The sequence below is a fragment of the Conger conger genome, chromosome 1 (genome assembly GCF_963514075.1).
Source record: "Conger conger chromosome 1, fConCon1.1, whole genome shotgun sequence".
Classification (NCBI taxonomy): Eukaryota; Metazoa; Chordata; class Actinopteri; order Anguilliformes; family Congridae; genus Conger; species Conger conger.
Window position 1 is genome coordinate 45,008,225 of NC_083760.1, and position 18,947 is coordinate 45,027,171.

At 44.8% G+C, this 18,947-nt stretch overlaps 1 protein-coding gene across 3 annotated transcripts in view; it reads right to left on the reverse strand.

The window, feature by feature from the left end:
* Positions 1–18,947, reverse strand: part of mapkbp1 (mitogen-activated protein kinase binding protein 1) — a 63,746-nt gene that overhangs the window by 27,901 nt on the left and 16,898 nt on the right. For 2 of the 3 annotated variants that reach the window (XM_061237178.1, XM_061237177.1), the window contains exons 3-12: positions 15,135–15,197; positions 14,046–14,103; positions 11,770–11,940; positions 11,407–11,544; positions 10,454–10,636; positions 5,139–5,299; positions 2,912–3,101; positions 1,354–1,491; positions 923–1,107; positions 314–405 (exon numbers count right to left, since the gene is read on the reverse strand). In XM_061237178.1, the coding sequence (XP_061093162.1) occupies positions 314–405; positions 923–1,107; positions 1,354–1,491; positions 2,912–3,101; positions 5,139–5,299; positions 10,454–10,636; positions 11,407–11,544; positions 11,770–11,940; positions 14,046–14,103; positions 15,135–15,197 (1,379 nt within the window). Of the gene's footprint in view, positions 1–313; positions 406–922; positions 1,108–1,353; positions 1,492–2,911; positions 3,102–5,138; positions 5,300–6,964; positions 6,983–10,453; positions 10,637–11,406; positions 11,545–11,769; positions 11,941–14,045; positions 14,104–15,134; positions 15,198–18,947 lie in introns of all 3 variants that reach the window. The other variant, XM_061237176.1, reaches the window with a different exon arrangement.

The window sequence follows — 18,947 nt, forward strand, 5'->3', positions numbered from 1 at the left end:
TGTAAAAGAGGCATTTGCTGGAATTTGTCATTCAAATTTTAAAGACTATTAAACTAGCTATTTTTATTTTTACATTAAAAATTACAAATATTCTTTTCCAAATATGGCAGCCCCATTAGTAAACAATCACTTCCTTCACACACAGATCCTCCTGGCTTGAAAGAGGTAAAACTGGAGCTACTCTTTTGACTGGTACTGTATGTGTGTTACTGTATCTAAATAATAATGGAAGACATCGATCTGGCCAATTTTTCAAGAAATCCTGGCTTGAAATTCTAAAATTTGAAGGGCATTGAGGCGGGGGCTTGCTCACCGGTTTCAGGTTTGGAGTACTCCAGACACAGAATCTCTGCATCATGAGCCTCCACCTTCATTATCTCCTCCATACTCTGGAGCTCGTGAATCCTGAAACCACAACAGCCAATAATCAGTGTATGACCCGTACCCACCCTCCTTAATACAATGTACCAGCTTCAGCCTCAAACACACTGTACTCTACAGCAAGAGCTTCAGCCTCAAACACACTGTACTCTACAGCAAGAGCTTCAGCCTCAAACATACTGTACTCTACAGCAAGAGCTTCAGCCTCAGACACACTGTACTCTACAGCAAGAGCTTCAGCCTCAAACACACTGTACTCTACAGCAAGAGCTTCAGCCTCAAACACACTGTACACTACAGCAAGAGCTTCAGCCTCAGACACACTGTACTCTACAGCAAGAGCTTCAGCCTCAAACACACTGCATTATACTGCACCAGCAACAGCCAGCGTAACTTTAACTTCAAACAAACTGCACTACTGCCCCAGTCTCCGCCAGACATGCAATGCCCTTGTCTCCAGATACACAGCACCCTCTGGGACCAATTGAAACCATTAGCACAGTGGTGAGGCAGACGGAAAAGGAGACTCCCATGGGCGTACCTGAGAGTGCCGGTGCGGTCCCCCGATGCCAGGTGCTGGCCGTCTGGACTCACGCACATGGTCCTGATGCCGCTCCTGTTCTCTGAGGTCTGTGGGTCACCCTTCTCTGTGTTGCTCGTGGCGGTGCAGTCTGTGTCCAGCAGAGCAGAGGTGTTGTTGTCCATGTAGATGATTTTTTGGAGGTCCTGCCGGGGCGGAATATAATGATTAATAAGCACAAAGCATCCGAGTCATCACTATCAACATTAGATAACCATTTGATCTGTAACCTCACTAAATAAAACTGACTTTGTTTGATGGTTAGACATTACCATCTAAACTATCCATATAATAGAACATTGATTAAAGAAATTAGGGTTTGGTAAAGGGGATGACAGCAGTGCTCTTGGGCAGGGTGTGCGTGTGCGTGTGCGTGTAGGGAGGAGACTGACGTTGCTGATGACGTTGCGGCTGAGCGTGCTGCTGTGGCCGTCGGTGTTCCAGAGCCGGATGGTGTTGTCTGAGGAGCAGCTGAGGAAGGAGCCGGGAGGCAAACAGGCCTGCTGTCCCTCATCCACCTCCGGGTACACCTGCCCGTTACAACCGTAGGAGAGCATTACCAACACGCCCGACGCACACACATGCACACACACACACTCAGAAGAGTGTTTTACCAACAGACACACAGAAGAGAGAATTACCAATACACACACAAAAAAGAGCATTACAATCAGAGAAGAGCATGACCAACAGACACACAGAGGAGAGCATTACCAACAGACACACAGAGGAGAGCATTACCAACAGACACACAGAGGAGTGCATTACCAACAGACAACCGTGGAGTGATTTTAGATACTCGATTGACATTCCAGCCTCATATCAGGCTATTACCAAGCATTTTTTCATATTACTAATATCGCTAAAGTTCAACCTATTCGTTCACTGCCTGATGCTGAAACCTTACATACATGCATTTGTATCTTCTAGTCCTGATTATTCTAATGCCCTTTTCTCTGGTCTTCCCAGATGTGCTATTAGAAGTCTCCTGCTTGTGCAGAATACTGCAGCTAGAATCCTGACAAAAAAAATATAAACACCCATTCTGGCCTCTGTTCTCTGGTTACCAGTACAAGCTAGAGCTGATTTTAAGGTCCTTCTTTTAACTTTAAGGCCTTGCATGGACACACAACCTATCTGAGCTAATTACACCATATACACCGGCACGCTCTATTCGCTCTCTCGATGCTGGCCTTCTGGACATTCATTCAGTAAAGAAGGAATCCGTTGGTCACAGAACATTTGCCTACCGTGCACCTTATCTCTGGAATGGCCTTCCATTACATGTTAAAGAAGCACGTTCAGTTGAAACATTTAAATCAAGACTACAAACGTACTTTTACTCACTTCATTACAGCCTACCCTAGAACTGCATCCCTATAGCACTGGTGGCAGGTAGGGCTAGTAAGGCTGGATAGCGTTTTGGTGTTTTAAACACCGTGTTTTAAATACTGTGTTTTAAATACGGTTTAAATTGGCCTGTGTTTTAAATTTAAATTTTTTTTTGATTAAATTACATTTATTATCCTTTCTTCCCTTTTCTTTAATGTATCGTTTTTCTGCAATATTTGTAAAGTGTATTGGGACCATGTTGCCTGATGATTCTGCACTTTAAATAAAATTGATTGATTGACACAGAGCATTAGCAACAGACACAGAGGAATACCTTACCAACACACACAGATGAGTACATTACCAACAGACACACAGAGGAGTGCATTACCAACAGACACACAGAGGAGTGCATTACCAACAGACACACAGAAGAGGGCATTGCCAACAGACACACAGAAGAGAGCATTGCCAACAGACACACAGAAGAGAGCATTGCCAACAGACACACAGAAGAGAGCATTGCCAACAGACACACAGAAGAGAGCATTACCAACAGACACACAGAAGAGAGCATTACCATACTGCCAGCCCATCCTCTCCCCAACAGCCCCTTACCTCCACGCTCCACACGCAGGCCGAATGGTAGAGAGCAGAGTACACCTTGCCCACTTTGCGCAGGTCACGCGTGTCCCACACGTACAGACTGTGGTCATTGTACACGCAGGAGAGCCAGCGGTTGGTGGGGTCATAGGTCAGTGCCACCGTGTCAGGGAATCGAGCATCCAGCTTGTAGGAAAACAGGTGGCTGATGGGAGATGGAGGACAGTCATTTTCAGGTACGCTGAGAAAAGCCCAGCTGACACTCACTGCTCCAATATTGACTTTAGCCAATAAAAACTTACTGGTTTGGCTGGAAGGAAAGCTTTATCACGGTCGACTCCCATGATAATGTGATACCTCTCACCCAAACCACAGACTGTTTGCCCTGCTTCCAGCCGGAAGGGCCTACAGGAGCAGGCTTCTTTCCTGTAGCTGTCACCCTGTAGAACTTTGGTCCTCGGCATTAACACCAATGACACTAGAACATCATTCCCCACTCATATTCTACATCCTGCACCCATATTTATAACAATCACACTTACATCAGTGTACATACTGTATATTCATATTTATCCTGTATTTATTCTTATTTTGCTACACATTGCACCTTATCTTACTATTTTGCACTTCAGGTTAGATGCCTTCCCTGCCTTGGTTACTGGAGCCTCAAGATCCAATGAAATCAACTGTGTGGCCTTCATCCAGTGAAGCCATGGAATTAAAAACAGCTCTGTCAAGGAGAGACGCCAGACAGACAAATCGGCCAAAAAGCCAGTGCAGGACTCGACAGGGAAACTGGGAAGGGATTATGCGTACTGCAGCACAAAAGCCAAAAGCACACTTTCAAATTCCAGGTTTAATCTGCCCTAATCTACCGAATGTATGGACAATTCTTAAAACAAAGCACAATTTCTCCTACAATGATATATTAATATAATATTTATTTAAAATCCATTTTGAAATACAGGGCTTAGTGCAGTGTTTCCCAACTCCAGTCCTCGGGACCCACTTGCCAGAAGGTTTTTGTTGTAACCAGTAACTCACACACCTGATTTAATGATTGAACCAATCAAACCACGAAAATGCCCTCGATTAGTTAAATCAGGTGTGTGAGGTACTGGTTACAACAAAAACCTTCTGGCAAGTGGGTCCCGAGGACTGGAGTTGGGAAACACTGGCTTAGTGGAAAGACAGCCTGACCATAAATGTTGCAATGCCAATTCAGTGCCCAAAACCTTCACAACGTGATGGAAATGGCAAATAACACCACTTGGTATTTTCATTGTTCATCATGAACCCTGCAGAGACAGTGGACCCTTAACTCTCACATCGTGTCGTCACTACAGAGTTTCTGCATGCTCAGTGTTTTTGGAGGAATAAACTGAAGAACACATTTCTGCCAGCAGCCTTCAGACAACACGGACAAACAACAGTGGATTTCAAAATTCAACAGAAAAACATAAGCATACCACACAGATGCAACTGTTGAATAATAATGCGTCCCCGCATGGGTTTTGAATGAGTAATGGTTTCAAGTAAAAGAAAAGGAAATTGTTCTGGGAGTATGAGGCATTTTTCTGTTAGGGGTCCATTTGGGATCAAAGCAGATTCCTTTCAGCCCACAACAGCCTGCTTCAGCATTCAAGTATTTTGTGTCACAGTGTCACACTATTCATACAGTTGTTTAATCAAGGCAGGAATGAAAGGTCAACAGCAGCTTTGGAGCTCTCCTGAAGGTACTGTCATTGACATTAAAATACCACTTATTATGTCATGTCCACATGGAAAGTTCAAAACAACACTACATGTTTTGGTGACTCAGCCTTCAGAACTTCATAAAGGTCTCTGCAGGCTTCCACTGCTTTTGCACCTTCCAACAAGGCAGAATGTCAACAGCTGTTAAAGATATACTTCTCTTCTGATCTGGTGTTGGCTCTCTTTTAGTATGACAGTGTGGTCTGTAGTGTATAAAATAATCACTTGCTATCCTTTAGAATGACCATGTAGGCAGTAGTGTATGAAATAGGCACTGGCTGTCATGTAGTATTGTCAGTGTGGTCTGTAGTGTTTGAAATGGTCACTGTGTGGCCTGCTACACTGTTTATAATGGCTTTCATCATGGTTGTCAGCTTAGGTTAGTCAGTTAGTCTTTAGATCTACATTTTCCCGTCACAGACAAGTAGAGTCTCAGCTGAATAATATTCACAATTCATCATCAACATGGCAGTCTACGGGGCCTCACCTGGCCTCGGTGAGCGTGGCGATGTCGGTGCCCAGGCTGTGGGGTCGCGGCAGGGTACAGATGAAGTGGAGGTTTACGGGACTGAAGGCCCGAACTGTGCCGTCCGCACACCCGCAAAATATCAGCTCCTCCGTCACAGACAGAGAGGTGGCCAGGCTGGTCTGCAAGGAGAGGGAGAGGGCATAAGAAAGCAGGAAACTGCCTCACTGAGTCACCATGTATGAGAATGTCAGGATGGCGGGGGGGGGTTATGACTTTAACAATCACTTCCTGTACAGCCAGTGGAATGAAATGCACACAGGGTTCATAGTTTTGCACCATGACCACGGCAGCACCTTAAAAAAAAAAAAAAAGTGAACAAACCTCAAAAGCAAGCTTCTTCCTGCTGGGGGCCATGACATGAAAAAAACCCAAAGCAGCCACATACCTCAGCACATATAACTCATTCCTCATGTCCCAGCCAGTACAGGTCATGAGTATCCAAGACACATTTCTGAATATGCGCTTTCTCTGAATCTGCATGGCAATAAGAGCCACGGGGGTGGGAAGAGACCAAACGGTCTTTTCTGTCCTCGCACAGGGGTGCAATGCGATGCAAGTGGAGAAGTTGTTTATTCAGGCAGAGTGCAGGCCAGACTTTGGGTCCTGGTGAGAAACAGTCCCTTCTAGGTTGGCCTAGTTAAAAACCTGAGAGCCTTCAGGGAATGTCTTTCACACTTGAACTGTAAGCAGTTTGACGGGAGGCGTCGTCTTCTGGGAGCTTCCCACCCCCCCCCTGAACGAGGGCACGCAAATCGTGCAATGGAGCCGCTATGATCTTGCTGCCCAACAAGTTCACAGACAGACCAGCCATTGTCTCCCTCTACCTATCTCCCTTCCTTTCCTTCTCGCGGTTAAACCTCCCTCTCGCTCTCCCTCACATCCCTCTCTCTCATGGCAGGACATCGTACATGACAATGGCAGGCTTGTGAGGTCCGAGCTGTTCCTCTAAAGTCCGTATTCGAACAGCATGTGAGGCTGAGCAGGTTCTTCAGTTCAGTGCTGGGTCAGATAGGTCCAGGCTCCGCCCCCAACGGTGCATGGTTTGCAACAGGAAGCCAAATATCTAGCCAACATCAGTACAAAATGACCAAGACCTTACAGCCTCAAACTTCTACCACATCCTACAGGCAGAAGGGACTTCCGTTCCAGTACATTACAGTTATTTAGCAGATGCTTTTATCCAGTTTTATCCAGACTTCCATTTCATTAGAATAATGAGGGGACAATAGCCCCTGGAGCTATTTGGGGTTAAGGCACTTGCTCAAGGGCCCAACAGCTGCACGGATCTTATCGCGGCTACAACGGGGCTTGAACCATCAACCTTCAGGATCGCAGTCATGACCCTAAGCCACTAGGATACATACCACCCCCACTTCCGCTGGAATGACTTCCACTCTGACTTCCGTTGTTCATTCCGGAGGAAAAAAAAAGGAAGAAAAATCCCAAAGCTTCCTGACTTAAGATTCTGCCCATTACTGGAGTGTCAGAGCAGCCTATTTTAAGCCTGGGTAGCCCAGGCGTGAGACAGGCCTGTGCAATGGGAAGCAGACACATGCATGCTATGATGCGGAGTGAATAATGAGCCTGTGGAGAACCAGCCCTGAGCACTGACACACAGCTGATGGCAGCAGCCCCGACAGGCATGCCTGAAATCAGGGCAGCTGGAAGGCTCGCACACCCAGAAATGAGCCAATCAGTGATGGCATGGGGGTGAAGGCATGGGGGTGAAGTCAACGATGGGAAGTGCCAAGAAAGAGACGGCTGGTTGTGGAGATGCAACTTACTGTAATGCTGTCGTTTTTCTGTGCGGTGTTTAAGAGGAGAGTAAGCAGAACAGGCTAGAGTTAGACAGCAGCAATGCAAAACCTGCTCCCTCACACATCCACTCCAGAAAAATCGGCCGACTTTAACCGGAGTACCTGACATCTTTGTATGCAGTATTACATACTAGTTGTCATTGTTACTCCTTACCCAGACAACTTCATAGGGACTAGGCCGAAATAAAAGACGGTGGACCACACTGGGCTCTGAAATGCAGTCCGTGTAATGTACAGGTGAGACTGACATTTCAATGTCTTCCTCAGAGTCAAAAACAGAAACGTAGGCCGCACCCAGAAATTACATATTACAGGGTGCGCATTTGTCAAGATCATGCAGTTCCTTACATCATATGTACATACATAGAATTACGGTAGAGATTACATGATCAATGTTGCATGAAACATTTTTTTTTTTTTTATCCAACAATGCAGTCAGTCTCACCTGTACATTAAACAGAGTGCATTTCTCAGAGCTCAGTGTGCTCCAGTGCCTCTTATTTCAGGCTAGCCCCTGTGAAGTTCTCCGGGTAAGTAGTCTAAGATAATCGGTCTGTCCTCGTTGGAGAGCACCTCATTGAATCCTCATATTTTTAGCTGGCTTGCAATGCATTGGGTATTTCCCCTTCAGCATTAGTTGTCATTGTTACAGTATTTTGGGGAGTTAGTTTGTTGTGGGAGGCATTCTTGGTCGAGGTTGCAGCTTGCATTATTTATTGTACTTTATGTATATTTGTTGGTCATGTAAAAAGTTATTTATAAAACGGGCAGGACAAGTCTTGCCATCTGATTGGTTAATGGCAGTGATAAAATAACAATATGACTTCTAATTCTAATCCAGTTCTATTCCAATTATCACTCTGTGGTGAGGCAGAAGTCAAAATGAAAGAACGCTTCATGCAAGCCGATGTACATCAATCCCCTTCACAGCAACAATGTTGTCCAGGATCGAGAAGGGATGCAGGGTAACACACACTGCCCTGCCTCAGCTTCCACATGATTCAGAAACTATCCGATGCGGGTCTTGATTTGTGAGAGAGATGTGTGTCCGTAAGCGGGCAGAAGTGCGAGAGTTCTCTCGGGTGACCGAAACTTGCGGACCAGAGAAATCAGAGCAGCGCTCACCATGCCAGTGATCCCACTGATTTCGGATAGTTTTTGAAGTGTTTGCACAATGGGAACATACAAATAAACATCACTCACGGTAACTTGCAAGCTAACTAGCTAGCTAACGAGTTCAGCAGGACAACGTACATTAGAGTTTACTAATGTTGCATAGTAACAGCCACTATCTGGAGTAGAAGGGAACTATTTTCTTGTAGCCTAAGTTATTATTATAACAACATTTCTCATTAAAAAAAAAAAGGATTGTGTCTATAATATCTGTCTTCATACCTGGTAACAGTTTTATAAAAGTAATAACTCTCTCTAAACCAGCCAACCAACTCCCTCCATCACAATGCTCCGCCGCGAATCAGGTCGAACAATGCCCCTTAGCAGGAATAAAATGACAATATACCACTGCCTGTCGTGAGTTATTGCTTAAGTTTACTGTAGGTTTCTGGTAGTAGCTTATTGGTAGTGGTGTGGTTATGCAAGTTATTGGTAGCAGTTATATATAATTTTGGCATTCAAATTGCTACAGTTCTTAATGGTAGTATTACTTGCTGGTGGCATTCACGGCGTGAATATAATGTTATGTGTTTATTCGGGATGTCAAACAGAAATAAAGTTAGTTTGGCAGACAGAAAAATGTATTTGGGAGAAAGTATATGGCCAGAGCTAGATCAGAGCGAGCACATCAATGTTATTAACATTTCCATGATCATTTAGATTACCACTGTAGTTTCTCTGACATACCTAATAAAGTGCTCACTGAGTGCATTTATTAGACTTATTTTTTAGACATCTACTGTTGTAGCCTATCCACTTAAGAGTTATGATATCTTGTGTGTTCAGAGATGCTCTTCTGCATACCACTGTTATAATGTGTGGTTATTTATGTAATTGTCACCTTCCTATTAGTTTTGACAAGTCCGCCCATTCCCCTCTGATGTCAAGGCATTTCTGTCTGCAGAACTGCTGCTCACTGGATTTTCTTTTGTTTTTTTGCACCATTCATCAACTCTAGAGACAAGTGAACATGAAAATCTCAGGAGATCAGCAGTTTCTGAGATACTCAAACCACCCTATATTGCCACCAACAATCATTCCTCGGTCAAAGTCACTTAGATCACATTTTTTCCCCATTCTAATGGTTGATGTGAACATTAAGTGAAGCTCCTTTGAAATTTGCGATAGGCATACTTTGGTTAAAGTCAGATGTTGAGCCTCAAGGATTTTAAGTTTACTTTAATAAACAATTTTGCTGTTGCAGGAAGAAAGCACCTAGGCTATTGAACAAACAGGCGGGTTAGACTAACTTGCAGTTTGCTCAAGCAAAGCCATATTGACACATGCGATAGGTCCTAGCTACCTATTGGCTCAAGTTAGAGGTTTGGCCACTGGTTTTAAATCGTCTGGTTAAAAAAATATATTTTCCTAACCTAGCAGCTAAGACTAATAGTATTTTCTTTCTTTCTTTCATTCTTTCATTCTTTCATTCTTTCATTCATTCATTCATTCATTATCCTAACCCGCTTATCCTGAACAGGGTCGCAGGGGGACTGGAGCCTATCCCAGCATACATTGGGTGAAAGGCAGGAATACATCCTGGACAGGTCGCCAGTCCATCGCAGGGCACACACACCATTCACTCACACACTCGTACCTATGGGCAATTTAGACTCTCCAATCAGCCTAACCTGCATGTCTTTGGACTGTGGGAGGAAACCGGAGCACCCGGAGGAAACCAACGCAAACACGGGGAGAACATGCAAACTCCACACAGAGAGGCCCCGGCCGACGGGGATTCAAACCCAGGACCTTACCCACTGCCCCATCCGTGCCGCCCTTAGTATTTTAATGTATTGTAATAATCACTATTATGTCCAGGTGTGATTATGCACAGACATATCATGCTGAAAAAAAAACCTTCAAGTTAGGCTAGTTTTGAAACAGCTGGCAGCTGGTCAGAAATGTAATTGATTCTGAGGTTTCCGGAATAGACTTTCTGGGACGGACCCCAGGTGTAGCCTGTGTGTGTTTGGGCAATGCTATAAAACCACAATCTTTTTGAAAAAAAAAAAGAGCAGCTCCACCACAAAGATTTGGGGTGGGAGAAATGTTATCACTGAAATTGACAGAGGCATATCTGTGCCTTCATATTGGCAATGCAGTCACAAATAAAGACAACCATGATATTACAAAGCCAAGCACTCTAAACCTTGTGGAAACTATTTGAACATGCAGATTTGAGGACATTTTCACCCGTATCCCACCACAGCCCCAGCTTTAACACTCCACCCATCGAGTCAGTCACTTCCATAGCCCCACCCCTCTTCATCGGTCACTCACCCGTAGCTCCACCCACTTGTCCAGCAGCCGTTTCTCATTGAACTCGCACAGCAGGCCCGAGGAAGTGATGCAGAAGGTGCTCTCGGCTTTGCGGCCCTTCCCGCAGGCCACGTCGCTGAAGAAGTTGTTCCGCAGCTCCCCCAGGAGTCCGGAGCGGCCCAGCAGGGGCACGGTGGTGTTCACCTGGGGGTCAGGGGAGACAAGGAGGAGTACACACACAGGCTGGTAAGGCGAGGAGGACAGAAAAAATGCCAGAGCAACTTTTCCAAATTAACAGCTCTGGTTCTCATGACTGCTACATGGTAAAGTTCCAGAACATTTCAGGGCAAGGCTGCATGTGGTAAACGGCCTAGTGACTGAAGAGGGAGAAGCTGAGACTGCTAGATATTAGAAGATTAGTGATAGGCACAGATACATGGGACACTGGAGAAGGTGATGAAATAAGAAGTAAATAACCACAGCAAAACTAATAAGGATGAGAAGAGCTGAATTGGTCTCCTTGACTCTCCGACAGGGTTCATGTGATAGTGCTCATTCTTCCCTTTGGGAAGCCACAGGCCTCGCAGGTTTTCATTTCAACCCAGAATTGCACACATGCACCATTACCTCACCTGGGTCGCAACTGTTTTTTTTGGGCCTGAACTGGTTGCTGACTGCTGCTAATAGTGAAAACAAAGAGCAGTTATGCTGTGGCTTCCTAAGGGCAAGAATGAATACCACTGGAATAACTGTGCATGAATAATACATTGTGGCACACCAGAGGCAAATCAAGACATAATGGGTCTTTGCCCCAAACATTATGGAGGGCACTGTACATGCATTTTAACCTTAATACAGTTAGTGAAATGGTATGAGGGCAGTGATTTATGGATTTGAATGTGGTGGAGCACTGAGCTTGGAGTGAGATGGGCCAAAGAGTAACTTGAATATGCAATGAAGAGTGGGAGCTCTACCTTGGAGGACTTGGTGTGGTCCAGGTACCAGAATTTGACGTGTCTGTTCCCGGCCGTGACAAAGTACGAGCTGTCCTCAGAGAAAGACACTGCCGTCACCTTGCTGGACACCTTGTTGGCTGCGACCACTACGTTCTTCTGTGGGAGAGTGGAGAAAGACAACACAATGTTAAATGGTTCAAACTAGACCTGTGACCTACAGCATGAGGAGTGGCCTTCACAGGGACATTTCATTCTCTCTCACTGTAAAGTAAGAGATCGTTCCTTTTCCTGTGCTGAAATCCATAAGTGAATTTTGCGGTTAGTGTCACACAGGCCTGATAAGGGCCCTCGTATAATGGTACAGTCTATCTGTAGCTGTACCTTCCAGGCCCAGACGTTGACGATCATATCATGCTGGTAGCCCACGCTGACGATGTACTTGCTGTTTGGTGAAAAGGTCACACAGGACACGCCGTATTTATGTTCCTGAAGCTCTGCCACCTGTGTGCGCTCTGCCACCTCCCATACCCTCACGGCTGGCATGTGCCCGCTCTGAGCAGGAGACAGAGGGAGAGAACCACTATGTACACAAACACGCAGAAACAGACACATGCAGACAGTCAACTTTACAAAAAAACACACCGTCTAGCAGGCACAGTGTGTCTTGCACAGACACACCCAGCCAATACAGCAGGAGATGAGGGAGGCCAAGGGAGGCCCCCAGCACCCAGCACCCGGCACAGGCTTCAGGGTCAGCCGCTCCCAACCCCCCACTGTCAGTAGGGGAAGTTAGTGTGAGCTAAAAACGCACTTCCTGTCTCCTATTGTGCCAAGCACTGCCCGGCACTAGCCTGTCTCCACAGCCCGATCTTTGAGAAGCTGTTTTAGTCTTTATCTGGTACACAGCAGTGACCACTTCCAGATTTTCCTGTAGATGTTCCAAACAGTTTGTTTGGGTAAGTCTATTGTCTCAAACTCAGGCCCTCATATTGACAAACACCAATAAGACTCTAATGGCTATCAAAAGCCTAAAATCAAGACTAGATGCTGAAAGATGCTTATACAAGTGTATAAGTTTTTCTTATACACTTGACTAATCAGAAACAGCTGAGAAACCAGCTGTCCAATTACTTTTAGTCCCCTAAAATGGGGGTACTATGTATAAAAAGGGATGTAATTCCTACAATAATCACCCAAAGTAGATACCCCCATAACCTCACATTTAAAATACCCTCAAATTTAAGGTGACAGTCTGCACTTTGATCTCATATTCACTGTTTATTTTCAAATCCAATGTGCTGGAGTACAGCGCCAAAAGAACACAAATTGTACCACTGCCCAAATACTTAGACTGCACTGTATCTATCATTTTCTTTTCAACATAACAAGTGAGCTAATAAAATCCATTTCAGTTTGGAATGAGAGTAACTGCCTCATGATTGCTACCAAATCACATAAATAATTATTCAGTTTCAGAAGTTGGCAGCAGCAGCAGCAGCATTTTGCTTTTTGAGGTTGACATAAGGTGGGCTAATTTCATTTCATTTCAATGCAACCAAGACCATTTTACAGTACAAGAACAGGGAGGCTTTGTTCACCGATATTACATTAATAAATCATGCCTGTATTTATTTATGAATACAACTTCATTACACAAATTTGCTTGTTCCTTTCATCGGAATGCATTCCGCCTGTAAGAATAAAACAGTTTGGGACAAGTGCTACTTGTGTATGGGAGGATTGGAGACCGAGCAGAGGAGTGCATGTAGGAGAGCCGGCTAAGTGTAGGGGCAAAACATTCGCTGCCTTGCACCCGCTGCCAACCCCGCAACCCCAGTGCAAAGCGTGCCGGAGTGTATTCGTGGGCTGGCGCAAGCCCCACTGCAGCTATGGCAACCACTGAACACACATGCCACGCTCTGCTTTAATGAACTCCTATTGGATAGGAAGGATTAGGCTAAACAGGCTCCAGAATCAACAGTCAAGTCTTGCATCAAACCGATGTGGACAAGAGGATTCAACACGTTGTTCACTCCACACCCAATTATCCTCAGGCCAGAAGGACAAAGCAAAACAAGAACTAAATAGACACTGTTCAATGTCTGCGACTACCAGACCTCAAATACGTAATTGTTTTTGGATTACGATACATTTCTGTGTTCGATTGATCTTGTCTCAACTGAGCCAACCAAGTGGACCAGAAGGCAGAGTATGTACTTTTTGAGAGCATCTCAGTCATATGTTCCAATATACGAGACAAGCTCAGTGGAGACTTTTTTAACCCTCTTGTGTGTTGACATTTTGCCTTGCAAACACTATGTCTCCAATTTCTTCTCAGGAAATCATAGAAAGATTAATGCAAATATTGTAGTTACACTTCAATCCTGAATTTCTTGTTTCTGAGCATGAAGGATTACAGTGGGCAGGCCTTGCTCAGAACCATACAATTTAGGATTGACATAAAACTCATATCATCTATAGGTCACATCATAATTTCAATTTATCTGAACTTGGTGTTAAAGGCCAAGTTGGGGTGAAGAAATGAGGGCTAGAGAACTGCTTCAAGGTGTTTTTGGTGAACAGTACTGAGTATTTCATATAAATGACAGCTTTAAAAAGAAGAGACAAAGTAAAAGAAGAATAACATCCAGCCTTACCTCTCCGGTGACCAGGTATTTGCCATCAGGAGAGAAAGCAAGTGTGGTGATCGTTTTCCTGCGAAGTTAGGAAAAAGGGAAAGTTTCAGATCATGCATCTCTCTGGAACCTGCGGCATTCCAGGGCAGCCTACAGCCTTGTGGCTAAGGTGCTCGACTGGGACCTGGAAGGTTTGTGGTTTAAGCCCCAGTGTAACAAGGCCCTTTTCTCCAGGGGGGATTTAGCCCTTGCTTAGTCTAAAAAACTGAAAGTCACGTTGGATAAGAGCATCAGCTAAATAACTGTTCTGCAATTTCAGGTCGGAAAAAATGGCTTGTTAAAGTGTGAAATGGAGGAAGGACTATCTGGAAGGATGCAGACTTTGCACGTATTTGAGTAGGAAAGGCTGAGCTGCAGCAGGAACTGCAGAGGGGGCTGTCTGGAGAAGAAAGCCGCCTGACTGTAAACTAACTCAAGGGCTGCCATCCATCATGCCTGCAGATGCGTGTGTGATTGTGTGTGTGTGTGTACGTGTGCGTGTGCATGTGCATGTGTGTGTGCATGTGTGTGTGTGTGTGTGCCTGAACTGAGGGGGAGGGGGCAAGTCTTTGAAAAAAAAAAAAAAAAAAGAGCTCTGCAGCTGGCCCACTGTGCCTGTGGGGACTGCTGCACTGCTGACTGTGCAGAGCTCTTCATTCCATACTCAGCTTTGGGTCGGGGGACCGAAGGGTTAAACTCCCCAAATTTACAGACCCAACAGCTGCACACTTTATGGAAAAGGCCTGAAACAGACATGGGCCCAGATTCAATTTCATGTGCTCCATTTTGTCTATAGCACTGATCACTGAGTTTTAAAATACTTTTTTCTTAATTTGCGGTGTCACACATACCAGTGCATATGACCTCGCACCTAAACTCTTTTAGATGGTCACCATTTTATTTTATGTGGATAATAAAGTTATTCTATTTGCCAAAAAACAAGGGTTTTAATGTTTTGTTCAGAGCGTGTGACTGAATGCAGTCCAGGGCCGTACACACTGAGACACCCAGGACGAAGACATGAACAGTAGATGCATATTGAATACGGAAGCCGGTACATTCCGGACTCACCTGGAGCTGTTCAGGATGTGATGTTGTTTGTTCTTCTTGGGGTTTAGCAGTACCACCACACACCTGTACAGCAAAAAAAAAGCGGAGGTTAAGCACACACTCACTATCCTAACAGACAGAAGCTCATTTTAAACTTGCAGGAGAAACCACCGCACTCATACATATTAAAAAGGGTAGAGAATCAGGACATTATCACAATACTCAATACTCAAACTGTGGTCATTTTATTTTAACTGTAGTCATGTTACTGAATCTGTGGCCTCTTCCTGAGCACTGTGAAACAGTTGGGGACTAAGAGAGAAGGGCCTACATTCATTAATGCTGCCATTGGCTTTGAGTAAATATAGAGCCGCTGATCGGATTTGGCAGGGTTTAGAAAGATGACCGTTCTAGGAGCAGTGGTGTAAAACCACACAGCCTCCTGGTGCACTGCGCACCAATCACACAGCCTCCTGGTGCACTGCGCACCAATCACACAGCCTCCTGGTGCAATGCGCACCAATCACACAGCCTCCTGGTGCACTGCGCACCAATCACAAAGAGGACTTAAGGCCTGTTGTTCCAGACAGTGCAATACCCATACCATGTCTTGAATTGAGGTGGATTAGAAATACTTTGTGTTGGAAATATTCTTGAGCATAAACAAGTGATGTCCACTCCCTGAGTGCCATTTGTGCGCTTTGTCACTGCTGGTATCGGAATAAACCTTTCCTATTTTCATCCAGTTCAAGAGACATCCTTCTTTCCTTACAAGACTGGAGAGTTCAGTCCTCACTACTGCAGAAACCAAGCCTGGCACACAGATGAGCACTCCTGACGGACTCCTCCTTCTTCAGGAGTATCCCTGCGGAATCCCCTGGGCGGCTTGCAATGGACTGAGACAGAATACAGGCCGAGACATTATCTGGGGAAGTGCTGAGCAGACAGACCAACAATGAGGTCCCTATGCCGCAGCGGCTGTAAATAAGAAGCGTAAAAATGTATATTTGGAGCATGTACTACACGCTGTTCATAAAAGTATGTACTTGCATGTGTGTGTGTACGCGTTTGCACTTTGCAGCAGTGCATGCACACGTGGTTACATATTGCAGTGTGTGCGTGTGCACGCGTGTGTGGTTAAAAATTGCGGCTGTGTGTGTGTGTGTGTGTGTGTGTGTGTGTGTGTGTGTGTGTGTGTGCATGTGCACGTGAGTGCGGCAGTGTTTGTGCGCGTGTGTGTGCATGCTTGCACATTGCGAGCAGTACTGTGCGTGTATACGGTACGTGCCCAAGGTGACTGCTGAGAAGATCTGTGTTGCTGCGTCTAGGAGATTGGGAGGTTCAGATGCTACTGTCAGCATCTGCTAATAAACAGTCACTTTGCCTTGCAAGCCAAACAGTATAGAAAGCCTCTTTTATATACACCCCAAGGAATTTACATGAAACCCACTTAACAGAGGGTGATGTCTTTATTAATAATGGGGGGAGGGGAGTCTTGACCCGGCTGGTTTTGTCTTCTGAATACACAAGCACTAAATCTGTCCCTGCTGAGGAATGGAATCACTCGAGCTGCACAATGCAAGAACACCCATTCATTAGGACTGACATGTGCTGCACTTTCAGGAATACAAAGCCTTAAACTCAGCAATTTGTTGGCTCTCCAGCAGACTTTGATGAGCTGGACTGTTAAAAGCCCCATGGCTGGTACGATTAAGAGCACAGAAGCTTTGGCTTCGGATCATTACAGTCTCGAATGCATTATACTGACGACCAAGGACTGGGAACTCTGGTTTGAAAACTTGAGGAGAATACAGAGCAATGTAAAACAGTGTAATGTGAATCATGCATTGATAGATTTCCATCTGTATGGAGATGGAAGATGAACCTTAGCCCAACTGAGGCTTTAAGTTATAAAATAATGGATACATTTGAATTCCTGCAATGAGAACATTTATATATTTCTTAAACATATACAAATTAGATCATTAACACATAATTAAAAAGGCACACTTTATATATTAATATTAGTTAAAGCACTTTTTCCCGCTCAGGGAACAGTTTCAATGTGACTCAATAGCAGGCAATTTAGATTTAAAAAATTTTGTTTTATTGTTACATTATTAAATGACCCCACATATGCCCCAAAGATTTGCTATTTTTTCCCACATGAAATACCCCTTAAAAAAATTACAAAATATAAATCAAATCTTTTTTTTGGTTAAGAATCATCATTTTACATTTGGTTGCTATATAAGTTAAGAAAAAAAGTTTTTCATACAGGACATATGTAATTTAGATATAATGACCATTACATTTTTTTATGCTTGGTATATTGGACACGGCTGGTATAAAAACATCTAAATGAAGTACTTAACAGGTTAACTGCAAGTTGTTCCTGATCATTGTTTGAATTACTTCATGAAACCACAGTAGCTGTAGAAGGCAAATGGGTGGGGAGGGGGAGGGTGGCCATTCCATCTGAACACAAGCAGTATTTGTAGTATTTGTTTTTTTGCCTCTATGCTGGTTATGGTTTGTCCCTAATTATGTAGATTAATTGGCATTTTAGTATTTCAATAAATAATAATGTCAGCAAGCGGGTTTCATCTTAGTCTAATGTTGTTAGCTGTTGTTAGCCATGGGCTTCTCTGAAATTAAGTGCAAATCCGGGTTTTAAACCGTTTTCTGTGCGGTATCTAGTATATGACTAGCTCTACATTTTGTGCTCATTTAAAGACTTAACTGACCAAATTCCTGAGCAAAACTTTAGGCTATTTGCATCTTACATCCTGCTGTTTCATTCTGTCTCTGTTCGCTACAAGCAGCACGGCCGAGTGAGGGAACTTTCAGTTTGCTTCGTCGCCTACGCCCAGCAGCTCCTGGACTCCTGCCGTGCTGGTTATAGCCGGAGAGCTGCAACCCCGAGGACATCATGGAGGCGGTAGCGCTGGAGCGGTTTGTGATGGGCTCCCGAAAGGGCCGTCCCACTGGCTCCGGTGCCACCAGCCACCCTCCCTGGTCGGCCATTGAACTAGAGGAGAATCACCTCTCCCCTCAGAGAAGAGCAGTAACTCAAGGGAGCAGTTAGCACTGAGCCTTGTATTCCTCTTAAAGCATCTTCCGTTGAAATTAGGAGGGAAAGAAAATCTTTACAGTCAAAAAATAGAAAATATATTGATAAACATTTTAGGCCATATTGCCCAGCCCTACTACCATGTTTTGAACACTGGTGAAGAGAGGGGGGGAGCCGTCAACTGATCACCATCTGGTGGTGTGTTGGTTTAGATTGGCAGTCTGTGGGACCAGAAGCCATCACTGTGGGAGTGCGGTGGTTGGAGAGCTCCTTAGTGGCAGAGCCTTGTTGGAGTGTGGTGGCTGACACAAATCATCAATGTTGCATGGAGGCTGTGAACAATGCCTTTGGAGTGGCAGACCAGGGTGGTTTCCATTTTTAAGAAAGGGGGTTGAGGACATATGGGTGCCACCTCTGCCATCATACTGTGACCTTCGATTCACACTACAATGGCTTTCAGTCAAGAGTGATGCAGTTGGGATGAGAATGAGCTCAAAGTCTGGGGCCATGGTCCACCAAAGCGAGGAGTTCAACTATAAAGGGTCTGTCGCATTTGGACCGGTGGAGAACTGATTGTCTTGGCCAAGCCTTCTGGTGGAGAGAGCACACACACCTGGAATTAATTCAATAACCAGCCCAGGGGCTTAAAGTGTGCTCATCTCCACGAGACTCCAAGAGCGGCAGTTTTGTGTGGTGGTCTTACTTCATTTTGTTTATCTTTCAGTTCAGCACAGCACACAAGAAAGAACACGCCGCTGAAA